The sequence below is a fragment of the Psittacula echo genome (genome assembly GCF_963264785.1).
Source record: "Psittacula echo genome assembly, chromosome: 3".
In the NCBI taxonomy this organism is placed as follows: Eukaryota; Metazoa; Chordata; class Aves; order Psittaciformes; family Psittacidae; genus Psittacula; species Psittacula echo.
In genome coordinates this window covers 21,667,102-21,679,623 of record NC_137736.1, presented here as the reverse complement: position 1 = coordinate 21,679,623, position 12,522 = coordinate 21,667,102, and the positions used below count along the sequence as shown (strand labels likewise).

The window sequence follows — 12,522 nt, the reverse complement described above, 5'->3', positions numbered from 1 at the left end:
CCAGATGGCACTGTGGTGCAGCTTTTGCTAGCACAGGTAAAGGACATGGTTGTGAAATGAAAATTTGACGTGCTGCTGTGAAAGGCAAGTAACAGGTGCCTTCCTCCTTCCTGTACCTCCCCCTTGCTTTACCTTCCCCTGACACCAAGGACAAGAAGTGCTTCTTGTGTCTGGCAAATGTAGAGGTGAAGTCTGCAAAGGTTCACGGTATCTCTCTAATTGTAAGAAGCTACAAAAGAAGTGTTTGTTGGTTCACTACCTCAGACCAGTAGAATTAAGGGTTTTACAGTTCAACATCATGTAGTTCTTTTTATGCTGCAGAGAAAACAAGGTCAGAAATACAGCTATATTAAATCCAAGATTGCAACTTGAAAGCAAAGAAAGTTTATTGTAGTTGTCTTCATGCAAATCAAAGCATGGCCAGCAACAGCAAGAACTTAACTTACAGATTCTGGTAACAGTTTGAGATTCAAAGAAAAACTGGGTGAAAGCTACCATTTCAGAAGCCCTTTCCCTAAACTAGATGGCTACATGAGATAGATTTGGGAATGAAACTAAGAAATTAAAATGCGTACTTCCATCCTCCTACCTTTCCTCTTTACATCTGCAGCTTAAAGAGGCTTCTTTAGGTTTAGCAGATCATCTGCTGAAACTTCTCTTCAAACCTACATCAAGATTATAAAACCATATATGTAAAAAAAATACATTTTTTTTACCAGTGCCTGTGCAAACTTCGTGCTTATCTTCAACTCCCCAGAAAGCCCATGAAGACATTGGGCAAGAACTGAGTTCTAATACTAGGTCAGGTTTCAACACTGTGTACTAAAGGAGGTATATCAGTCTGTCTTTGCTGAGCATCAGCTATGCAACAGCTTCATTCTAGAAGCTGAGACACATGGAAAACCATTATTTTAGCCTTATGGAAACACACGAATAACCTCACCCCAAACAGGTTTCCAGAATCCATTCAAAACCAGTTACTGTTTATATATTAACAGCTAGAGTTCATTCAAGTTCTTTCCCTTCTTGCCAGGGCTGCAACACTGCATATGCTCTTACTTTCAGAACTTAGAGCTATGAAGATTCATTGCACATATTCCTTTTGATTTCTGAAAAGGCTGAACATAGACTTGGTGACAGTTCATCACCTTGGCTAAGATTTTTAAGAAAAAAAAAAAAAAAAAAAGGGCATGGAGCTGACAATTTTCCATTGCACCTTCCCCCCCTCCCCTTAGCATAATGTCAGCACTTCATTTACTTTGGTACAGTTAGGCTTTTGTCTCCCTCTAAACAGAAATTCATTGAGATTTGCTAGTAACACTGTAAACCTTAAATGCTCAAGGGCATCTCTATGCTCTACAAATGGGACCAGCGTAACATTTTTGGTCTTGCCTTTGTAGAAGAAAATAAGTAGCTTTCCAGACTGAAAAGTAGTGGCAGTATCCCAGAGGCTAAGGAAACACTGTCAGTACCTAGCTTCAAGTAGTAAGAACCTGCATCATTTCCAATGTTAAACCCACCCATTATGGAAAGAAATAGGAAAAAGGGAAGTCTGCTGAACATCAACTAGTGTAATTCTTCAGAAGAGTGCATGTGCAGTTGCATTGGCTATGTTTTTAAAGGACTATCAGCTCTCCTTGACAGTGATTGCAACAATTGAAAGTTACATCTTCATATCTTGTGTATGGGTGAAACCTTCCAATATTCTTCTTTGTAGAAAGGAAGGAGGATGGAGAAGTCTCAGAAAAAGAAACTTCTGTTGATGTTTCTGCACGTGCAGCTGGATCCAGTACCCGTAGCACCTAAGGATGGAAAAATTGAGACTGACAATCTATCTGTTAAGTTTAATGGGTTTTATCCTTCTCTACCAGCTAGGAAAGATTTCTGCCCAAAAGCAATTTTTCAATTTTTTCCAAGTGGAAAACTGAATATCCATCTTTCCAGACCCTCAATATCAAGACATTAGGTAGTGTTTATAAATCAGTAATGTTCATCAGAAATCCAAGCTATGATTTTAAAGAGAATAAAAAAAAAAAACCAAATCTGATTTGTTTTAGCAGAGTTGAGCAAAGCCAGGCAAGAGCAACACAGATCATTAGGCACTGTGAGCCTCCTGCTGCTCAACCATTACTCAATTGCTTCCAGGCTAAACTCTTAGTCGTTTTCTATTTAAACATCAAGCTTCCTGAACTGGAACCTTATCTTGAAAGATAATTACATAGCTTCTTTCTGTGTTCCCACCCACTCTCAACAGAACTGATCTGTAGGGCAACAAACTATTGCTGAAGTGTTATGACTTATTCCTACCTGAATTTCTTCTCCCACCCAGTTTTTAAACTCAGGTAAGTATTTTTGATTGGCTTCCTCCTGACACACTGACTCTAATTCTGACCCAATCATTTTTAGTGCTAGGAAGAGAGAAGGAAACAGTATGTATCATTATATTATTTATGTTGTTCTGCTTATTGTTCCAGGTTTGGTTGGTTGGTTTTGGGGTGTGTCTTTATTTTTTTGGGGCAGGGGGAAACATCTCTATTCAGTACGTTTCCCCTGCATATAGTTTTTAAAAAAGATAAGATACTAAGTATTTAACACAAGGCAAGATGTTTCTTTCTGGAAAGAAGACTCTGTGTTGACAGACTGAGATGTATGAAGAGTTCTTACCATTTCAGCCATTTTCTCAGCAGGGGTACTGCAGAACTCCACAGATGTTGAAGTCTTTTTTGGACTGTTAGTGCCAACATTTCCAAGAAGATGCGAGCTTACAGCTTTGGCTAGCTTACAATTCACAGCTGCTAGCTCTGTTGTAGTGTAAGGTTGGGCACTCGGATAGTATGTCTGTTGTCTCCCCCACTGAAGAGAAACCGTCAGTTCCTCCAGCAACCTGTGCAGAAAAGAAGACAGCACTATTAGTGGGTTTTGTACTCTGTATTACCAGCAACTTCACTGGAATCATCCCTTTCCAAGACTTACTGCACAAGCTAAATGTTAAGTGAAACATGGAAAAAATAAAAAAAAAAAAGTATTTAAAAACCAGGCTATTCTCCAAGGCAAGGCCTCACCATCACAGTATTTTAATACAGGTAAAACTTTACAACCATCAGAATAAGCACAAAAGAAGTCCACATGGGTAGAAGAGTCTGTATGTTTTAGAAGGAGACAGAGAAGACTTGAAGGCAAGATATTTAAGTGATTAACTACAGAAATGCTGAGGATATAAGGGATGTCAGCTCTAGAGTATGTTACCCCTAAGACCTCCCATCTCCAGGCAACAAAGAAAAAATTAATGCTACTTTGGCTCTTTCAGCTGTGATGCTGAAAAGTGACATTACTCTCTATCAGCATAATTAATTTTTGTTGACTATCACTGGAACAGGGGAAAACTATTTGATTCTTCTCTGGTCTATACGGAACAGACAGAAATGAAGTTTGCACAGAGGCAGTCTGGATTAGAAAAATCATACTTCTGTGTATCAATCATCTCTTGACGGAACTGATCGCGTTCATTCAGCAAGTCCTGGATTGCACTTTGTGCATCCCTGGTTTGACGCTGAAGAATTGCTCTGGTATTGGTTAGCTCATCAGCCATAACCCTGCAAAACAAATCTCCAATCAGTAGTGTAAGTGAGCAGTTTGAAATTCACCTTTATTCTACTGCAGACTGCAATTTGTCAGCTCAAGTTAAGGATTAAGCTGCTGTTCTCACTCTCCCATACAGAGCCCATATCAACCTAATCGCAAAGGACACATATTAAGAATAACTTACGTTCAACCACAGTCAACACAAGTGCAAGATTATATTTTGATTTGCTGAGTTTAAACACTTGTATGTCACTTAATACAAACCTAGCAACAGACATTTCAAAATACCTCAGATAACAGAACATTTACATGTAAAAATGTAAATACATTCTGTTTTACTAACACAGTCTCACAAGTATGCTGTAATCTCATCTTTCCATACTCCTCTTTCCATAATCCTCTCTGAAGATGATACCTATGGCTAAAGACTGCATTCAATCACCTCTTTGCCTTTCTCAGGGGCAATAACTAAACATTACATGTGCCAGATACAAGCATTTGAGAGCTACAAATGAGACAACTGTTGACCCATTTTGCTATGCCATGAAGCTCAGCACTGACCCCTCAAACAGTATTTCAAATGCCTACGTATACTGCAAATGCAAAAAACAATCACATTTAAACCACAGCCAGTTAGAAATCTGAGATCTCAACAAACCGTAATGTTACGATGTTGAAGGGTGTTACTCCAAGCACATCACCAGGGAATTTACATTCCTGATCTCAGAACTCCTATTAATGCTAAAGAAACAACTTAAATTAGGATAGTAACTCTTGCCTAGCCAGGACAATCACAAGTCCTTACCATTCACTCAATATGCTGAAACTTCTTAAGACCAGCAAATTAAAGGGAAGAGACTGTATTGTATTATCATTTCCTTCAAGCAGTAAGGTCTTTTGTAATATGCATTAAGCATCACGATTAAAATTTAGTCAGTTATAGATGAGTACAGTAGATTAAAAATCCTAGAACACTATTTACAGATCTGGTAAGACAACTATACCAGGCAAGTTGAAAGTCTAATCCTTTATCAAATGAAATTTTTACATTCAGACTAGCTTTTATGGTTAGAGAAGCAACAGCAGGGTTCTTAGCAGTATCACAACCAGTGTTTAACAAAGAGATGCCCTACCCTGGGTTCAGCTGTAACAGTTACTTTTCTCCTCCTTAGTAGCTGGTGCAGTGCTGACTTTTCAGCTTTAGTCTGAGAACAAAGCTGGTAACACACTGATGGTTTTAGTTGTTGCTAAGCAATGCTTACCCCAATAAAAGACTTTTCAGTCTCATGCTCTGCCAGTGAGGAGGGCCGCAAGAAGCAGAGACAGGACACCTGACTCAAAATAGCCAAAGGGGTATTCTATACCACAGCACATCATGCCCAGTATATAAACTGAGGGGGGGCTGTCAGGAAGAGACTGATCGCTGCTCAGGTCAGGCTGGGTACCAGTTGGCGGGTGCTGAGCAATTGTATTGTGCATCACTTGTGTTTACCATTTTGGTTTTTTTTTTCCCCTTTCCCTTCTTAGTTTTATATCCCCTCCCCTTGTTATTTACCTCATCATTATTATTAGTAGTATTATACCGTATTTATCTCAACCCATGGGGTTTACATTCTTTTGATTCTCTTCACCATACCACCCGATAGGGAAATGGGGGGTGAGAGCGAGTGGCTGCATGAGAGCAAGTTACCAGCTGGGTCTAAACCACAACAGGGGTGGGGATGAGAATCAAGCTAACTACCTTTAAGACAAGTCAAGACAGGTGTCCTAGAAAAAAATTTTAAACCCTAAACTACATATAGTCTATCAGAATTAAGAACTTCTCTTGATACGTAAAGAAGAACTGTAGTTTATAGGAGGTATAGGATCCCCTGTACCACCTTTGTAAATCTGAGAAGTTCTGTTTTTCAAGGAGCTTACTTTCTTTATACCTTTTCAGTAAACTCAAGTTGCATAGTAGGTGTTAGTATAGCTGCCGTGGCTGTCATCTACGTATGTAAGCACATTACCAGGCATTGCAATGGGCATACACAATAATAAGACTGAAGGAGAATACATTAGAACAGCTCTGTAAGAAGGAATACCTGCTTGCTAGGAATTTGCTTCTCCACACATCACATTGGATAGACATGCGTTCTAATTGTTCAGACAACTGAGACATATTCCGGCCCAGGACTTCATTTTCTAGGATTAGCTGATTTTTCTCACGAGCCATCCGTTCAAAGTGGTACTGCAGGTCATCCCCAACAGAAGCAACAAGTAATTTCTTCAGCTCCCGATTCACCTAGAATTAGACCAGACTGCCTTGTAATTATCAATATATAATGAAACACCTCCTGCCTCCAGAATGCAAAGCAAGTTACTGCAAATTGCTTTTCCCTTTCCTGAATAGAATGTATCCAATGCAGGGTATATTAAGGCTCAGAATGCACTCTAGTGAACATAAATATCTGAGACTAATGCATGTTTAGCACACTCTTATTTAAATACTAACAGTGGCCAGAGAGGAAGAATGAAAGCCTGCTACAAGAAACAAAAAGTTTCAGTAGTAGTCCAGTCCTGAATCAATCAGATAACAAAGGATTAGACAAGACATCAACAAATGGATATTGTTTAGAAAATTATAGTCACTCCTCCTACGGCATCACATTTTTCATTTAGCAGTTGAATTCAGAAGCAAAATCTTTCCCTGTGGAAGATCCATTTCCCTGCAGCCCTCTAACGCATTTCTCACAGCTTCAAAACTCTTTCATTGGTTGTCAGAGAAGCAGCACTGGATTACTTAGATGTACTTCTACTCTGTATCTTAGCTTGCAGTTCAAGGGGGAGACTATTTGTCTGAAGTCTAGTGTCATACCAGCTCTTTGGTCACATTCACAAACTGTTTATATAAACCAAAGCAGCTCAGCTGTGTAAGAGGAAACACCTTTCATTTCTTACCTCTGTCTGTATACGCAGCTGATTAGAGAGCCCTTCTTTATCCTGTAACAGCCGCTTTTCTGAATTCTTTAGCTTTTCAATTGCATTTTTCAGCTCTTGCTGCTCTTTCTTGGGATCTGCAGCTCCATCTGACTGATGGAACGTGTCTCCTTTATGTCCCTCTGATTTAGCCACCTTAGCATTTTTAGTTGGAACAACATGGGTGATAGCTGCTTTGGGGACTAATATACGAATAGCTTCAATCTCCACTGATTTATCAACAGGCACTTTCCCCAGCTGCAGAACTCCAGGACTCAGAGAAGAGATTATCTTCTTATGTGGACTGTGGTGGCTGTGGTGGTTCATAGTGCTGGCTCCAGTGATTACTTCCACCGATCCAGCTGCCTGTTCAGTTTCCATGCCATCTCCAGGTCCTCGGATGGGTGACGAGGCATCATAAACTGAAATTTAGAAATATCAGAGGCAAAGTTTACCACCTTTCACTTTCTTAGTCTCACTGAAACTGTTCACTTAACTTCTGTACTTCAAAGTTAGAGACTTTAATTGCACACTGTGTGTAAAAGATTCCTTTGCAGCAGCAATTATGAAGCACAAATCAGAAAGATCCTAACTCAAGTGTGTATTGCTCATTAATACCAACAGGACGACATAAACATAGATCTGAATTGTGCCAATTGTAATTTCTTGCTGCCATACAAGATGAAATGCAAACATGAAAGAGAGATAGTATGGAGGAAATTTTTGACAATATCACTCATAGGCTGAAAGCAAAATCAGTTTTTCAGAAGTGACAGAATCAGAGCAGTCTCCTTCTAAAAGTAAGAAATGAAAAGCAGCCGTTAGCTACAGAGCTACTAACACCTTAATAAATCTAGCAGATTGTTAAGGTATCATGTGTTTTAGTTGTCCAATTGAAGATTTAAGAAAAGCCAACAAACCAGTTCTGCTTCATTTCTAATCAACAGACCCCAGTATTTCCAGCAATGCTGCTTTCTGTTCTGAATTCCCCAATATGCACGATAGCATTTACTGCAATTCATTTTATTTAAGTTCACTAAATTTTCAGCTGACTAAAGTATTGCTGCACAATTCCCTCACAGTGGGAGAAAGCAAGAAAGTTTTGGAGCACACTCTTAGCTACACATGCTGCTTTTTTCCTCATACTGCAGGCAGTAATGTGAGCCTGCGTCTTCTATCCGAATATAATGAATTTCGAAAATCCAGTAGTAACACATTATACTGCCCAACTTTCAACTTGGCTGAATCAGTACCAACAAGTTCTGAATACTAGAGGACTGACAGAGAAGTGTACTTACAGATAACAGACCAGTGATAAACTTGTTTTTCAATACAAAGCTGGATTAGAAAACTACATTAAATTCACTGTTACATCCAGGCAACACTGATTTTCACTGCAATAACATAATCACATAACTACTTCCTAATAGCTACATAAAAGACTAAGTTTAAATGAATGGAGCCTGGCATACAGTCTAACTCTGGTCTTAAGAATTCACGTTAAAGTACTTCTAATCCAGTCTGCTCAGATATCATGCAAACCACCTACCTTTTTCTAGAGATGCCATTTTCTCTTTAGTAGTCAGCTCTTCTTAAGTCTGAGGAGGAAATGAGGAGTGGGGGGAAAAAAAGAAAATCTTCAGCAAGGTAACACTGACAGTTAATCCTGGATTACTTTATTTTCTTGTACAACCTCTGAACTCCAGTTCAGTTGCATAGTTAAAAAGATCACACCAAAACAAAGGAAAAAAACCCAAACCAAACCCACAAAAAACAAAGTTATAAAACCCACACAAAGTCTCAAAGGACTGTGAGACTTCTGGCACTTGTTTCATTGTGGGTTTTTTTTTCACTAAGAGCTGGACTTCAACTCCTATCATCTTGTGCTTCTCATCCAGTTCCAGCTTCCATTCCTCAAATTTCTCTTTCTGAGCTCCATCATCTTACCCTTTAAAGCTCTGTCACACTCCCAGAGCATAACTGCATGACTACACAGAAAACCAAAGATCATCACAGAACCATGAGAAAGGGAAATCCTACGCTGTACTTAAAGCAGACCAAGAGGTGAGGAAGAAATGATGGCAGCTGCACAATTGCTTTAGTCCCGCTTGCTAATACAACTTTTTTGGTAGAGCCAGTTCCCAGCCAGAGCAGAAGTCAGTGCCCTGAGTGGCTGCACATGCTTAATTTAATCTAACAGTAAAACTTTACCCACAGTTTGGCGCAAACTGCCATCCTGGCCATTTTCTCCCTTATCCACCATTGCCTCCTTCATCCACATGCCCATCCACTCTCAATTCTCCAGGTCACTCATCTTCCTTTCTCAGGGTCCCTCACTAACTACATTAGTTTGAGATCAATATTTCCCCCTTTTTTTTCCTTCTTCTTTCAGTTCTCCTGTTACTCAAGGGAGCTCTCCCAAAGCCCTTGCTTTCTTTTGTTATTGCACTAACTGAAAACGCTTAACTAGAACTTTTTTTGACTTCCACTGCTACAGCTCTGCCCTGCAAAGATAATGATAGTGGTGTACACTCCTTCCAGCTCTCTGGATTCATGATCTGTTTTGTGGATGACAGGTTTATCTTTGTGATGACCAAAGACAAAAGAAACACCTTAAGCTTTTTCAAACGATAGATATGGGAACATCTTCACTGTGAGGGTGCTGAGGCACTGGCACAGGTTGCCCAGAGAAGCTGTGGTTGCCCCGTCCCTGGCAGTGTTCAAGGCCAGGATGGACGGGGCTTTGAGCAACCTGGTCTAGCGGAAGGTGTCCCTGCCCGTGGCAGGGAGTTGGAACTATATGAACTATAAGGTTCCTTCCAACCCAACTGTCCTGGGTTCAGCAGTAGCAGCAGTCAGTTTTTCTCCTTCTTAGTAGCTTTTGCAGCACTGTGTTTTTGACTTTCGGCCTGGGAATGGAGCTGATAACACCGATGTTTAGACTGACCAAGGACTTTGTGAGTCTCACGCTCTGCCAGGGAGGAGGAGAAGCCGGGAGGAAGCAGAGACAGGGCACCTGACCCAAACTAGCCAAAGAGGTATTCCATACCACAGCACGTCATGCCCAGGAGGTAGAACGGAGAGTTCCCGGAAGGGCTGGATCATGGCAGGGTGGGGGTGAGGTACCGGTTGGTGAGCGGTTGTATTCTCTTGCTTGTTATTTCCTTTATCATTATTACTATTAGTGGTAGCAGTAGTGATTTGTGTTATACCTTAGTTATTAAACTGTTCTTATCTCAACCCGTAGGAGCTGCATTCTTTTGATTCTCCTCCCCGTCCCTCCAGAAGCAGAGGGAAGAAAGGTGGGGGGGGAAGTGGACTTCGTGGTTCTGATTTACGGCCTGGGCTTAAACCAGGACAGTTCTTTTTGGCGCCCAACGTGGGGCTCGAAGGGTTGAGATAACGACAGAACTGACCGAGGCACAATGCTGATTTATTGGCTCTCAAAGTTGTTTCTCTTGATCTCACAGTTTCAGTATGCTGTAGCTTACTCAGAGCTGGTACTTGCTGTGTTAGTGTTTATCAAGTGTGGGCCTTGGGCTAAGGTTCTTGTTTCACTGTACTTTATGGTAATGGCTTGTAATACGGGCGGGCTCCATCAGCAGGGCGGGATGGACGTGGCCATGGACTTGTACCTGCCCGTCCCGCTGCTCTTCACCGTCCTGGCCCTCGTCCTTGCCTCCGTGTTCGTGAGGCTGTGGGGAGCTGAGGGGGAGCGGCCCCGGGAGCCGGCGGTGGCCGAAACGGCCCGGGAGAGCGGCCCCGGGGACCAAGCGGCGGCGGGAGCGGGGCCGGAGGCCGGGAAGGAGGCGGCTGCCGAGCAGCGGGAGGAGGCGGCGGAGCCGAGCCCCACAGCCGAGCCCAGCCCCGCGGTGGCCGAGAGCATCCCCCAGCAGCCGTCCGCCGAGCCCTGTGAGCCTGAGCCCCAGGAGGATGCAGGAGACCCCGCAGCACTTTCCAGCAAGGCAGAGGAGGAAGATCTGGACTCAGAAAAACAGAAGCTGGTGGTGAGAGAGCCAGCAAGCATAGCAGCATCATTTGAGAGTTCTGAAGGTTTTGAATGGCCTTTGGGTACCCTTGGGACCTGCCTGCTGATTGTGATGGGGATCACCATGTTGGCACATACACAGAGTGTGTTCTACCCACGACCATTTTGTCTGATCCCGAGAGTTAAGCAGAGTCAGGTTTGGGTCTTGTCTGGGTTTAGACAATACAGGGGGACCGAGAGGTTTTCCCCAAGGCTGGACAGCCATGAGTGTCACGGTGTGTGGGACAGTATGGGCGAGTATCTAATCCACTGGGCCCCTCCAGTGCTTTGGAAGCGTCGGAGATGGAAGGCAGCTGTGTGGAGTCCCCAACAAGTTGCAGAGACTGCTGCAGGGGAGGGTGAATTATTTTAAGCCTGATGGGCTCATCCATCAGGGCGGAGATGCAACATAGAGATGGACTCATGATCGAGGGGTGGACTTTGCAATGGGCCTCTCCTGCTCTGAAAGACTGTTACAACAGATGGAGCCCACCATCATGGACCGAATGGACTCAGCAGCTTTATAGGGATTAGTCCATGCACTAAGATAAGAGCGCACTGAGATGAAAGTGATGGTATATTGAAAATGTGGGATCAGAGCATGACGTGAATGGTATGGAATAAGGGGTGGATACTGTCCTGGGTTCAGCAGCAGCAGTCAGTTTTTCTCCTTCTTAGTAGCTTTTGCAGCACTGTGTTTTTGACTTTCGGCCTGGGAATGGAGCTGATAACACCGATGTTTAGACTGACCAAGGACTTTGTGAGTCTCACGCTCTGTCAGGGAGGAGGAGAAGCCGGGAGGAAGCAGAGACAGGGCACCTGACCCAAACTAGCCAAAGAGGTATTCCATACCACAGCACGTCATGCCCAGGAGGTAGAACGGAGAGTTCCCGGAAGGGCTGGATCATGGCAGGGTGGGGGTGAGGTACCGGTTGGTGAGCGGTTGTATTCTCTTGCTTGTTATTTCCTTTATCATTATTACTATTAGTGGTAGCAGTAGTGATTTGTGTTATACCTTAGTTATTAAACTGTTCTTATCTCAACCCGTAGGAGCTGCATTCTTTTGATTCTCCTCCCCGTCCCTCCAGAAGCAGAGGGAAGAAAGGTGGGGGGGGAAGTGGACTGCGTGGTTCTGATTTACGGCCTGGGCTTAAACCAGGACACCAACCCATTCTGTGATTCCATGATTTTGTTATCTGTTGCTTCTACAGCTGGCATTACGTTTTTGCTCATTTAATACCACTCATCACTACTGTTTGTTCATTTTTGATTGAGGATCTCTACTCATTTGAAGAGAACAAGCAGGATGAAAGCCCAGAAAAGCGCAAGAATACTCAATAAGGACTGATTATACGCATTTAGTCCTGTCTACTTCATCTGAGACCACCTGCTGACTATCCTGCTCCTTTAATGTTCATGCTATAATACTGTTCTTACTGTCCTTCTGCATGTACAAGCCTCAGCGTAAGCTTCCACAAAAATCCCCTTTTATTACATTCCTATAAGCAAAGCTCCTTCACCGAGTGAATCGTTAACTGCCGCACTTCTCAACTAACATCCTGCCCTACAGAACCGCCACAACAGGCAACGCAAGGAAATCCCGCATTAACACGACTGAGCCATGACACACCACGACCTCAGAAAAACACCATGACCCAGCCCCGGCTGCCACGGGCGAGGAGTGCCTCCCTCACCCTAGCTTCAACCGAAACCCGCAGCCTGCCGGTAACCGACAGCTGGACGTTACCCACCGCTCTTTAAAAGACGCTTCTCTGTCCACGACGGGACTGGCCAACACGCACCCAGGACTCCTCGGGCCCAGCCCCGGCCGCTTTCGAGCTCCGGCCCTGCTGCCACCAGGCCGGACGCAACCCCAGCCGCCCCAGCACCCCGGGCCCCGAGGACAGCACTGCCACGGACACCCATCAGCTACCGCCACCTCCTGCGACTTCCGC

General features: G+C 43.3%; 1 protein-coding gene across 1 annotated transcript; it reads right to left on the bottom strand.

The window, feature by feature from the left end:
* Positions 1-453: 453 nt before the first annotated feature.
* Positions 454-12,451, bottom strand: BLZF1 (basic leucine zipper nuclear factor 1). Its single transcript, XM_080612597.1, has 7 exons — positions 12,319-12,451; positions 8,090-8,138; positions 6,523-6,962; positions 5,667-5,866; positions 3,465-3,593; positions 2,665-2,884; positions 454-1,802 (listed from the first exon to the last, which is right to left on the bottom strand). The coding sequence occupies exons 2-7, from the start codon at positions 8,106-8,108 to the stop codon at positions 1,617-1,619; spliced, it is 1,194 nt and encodes a 397-aa protein (XP_080468723.1). The 5' UTR covers positions 8,109-8,138; positions 12,319-12,451; the 3' UTR covers positions 454-1,616.
* Positions 12,452-12,522: the final 71 nt, after the last annotated feature.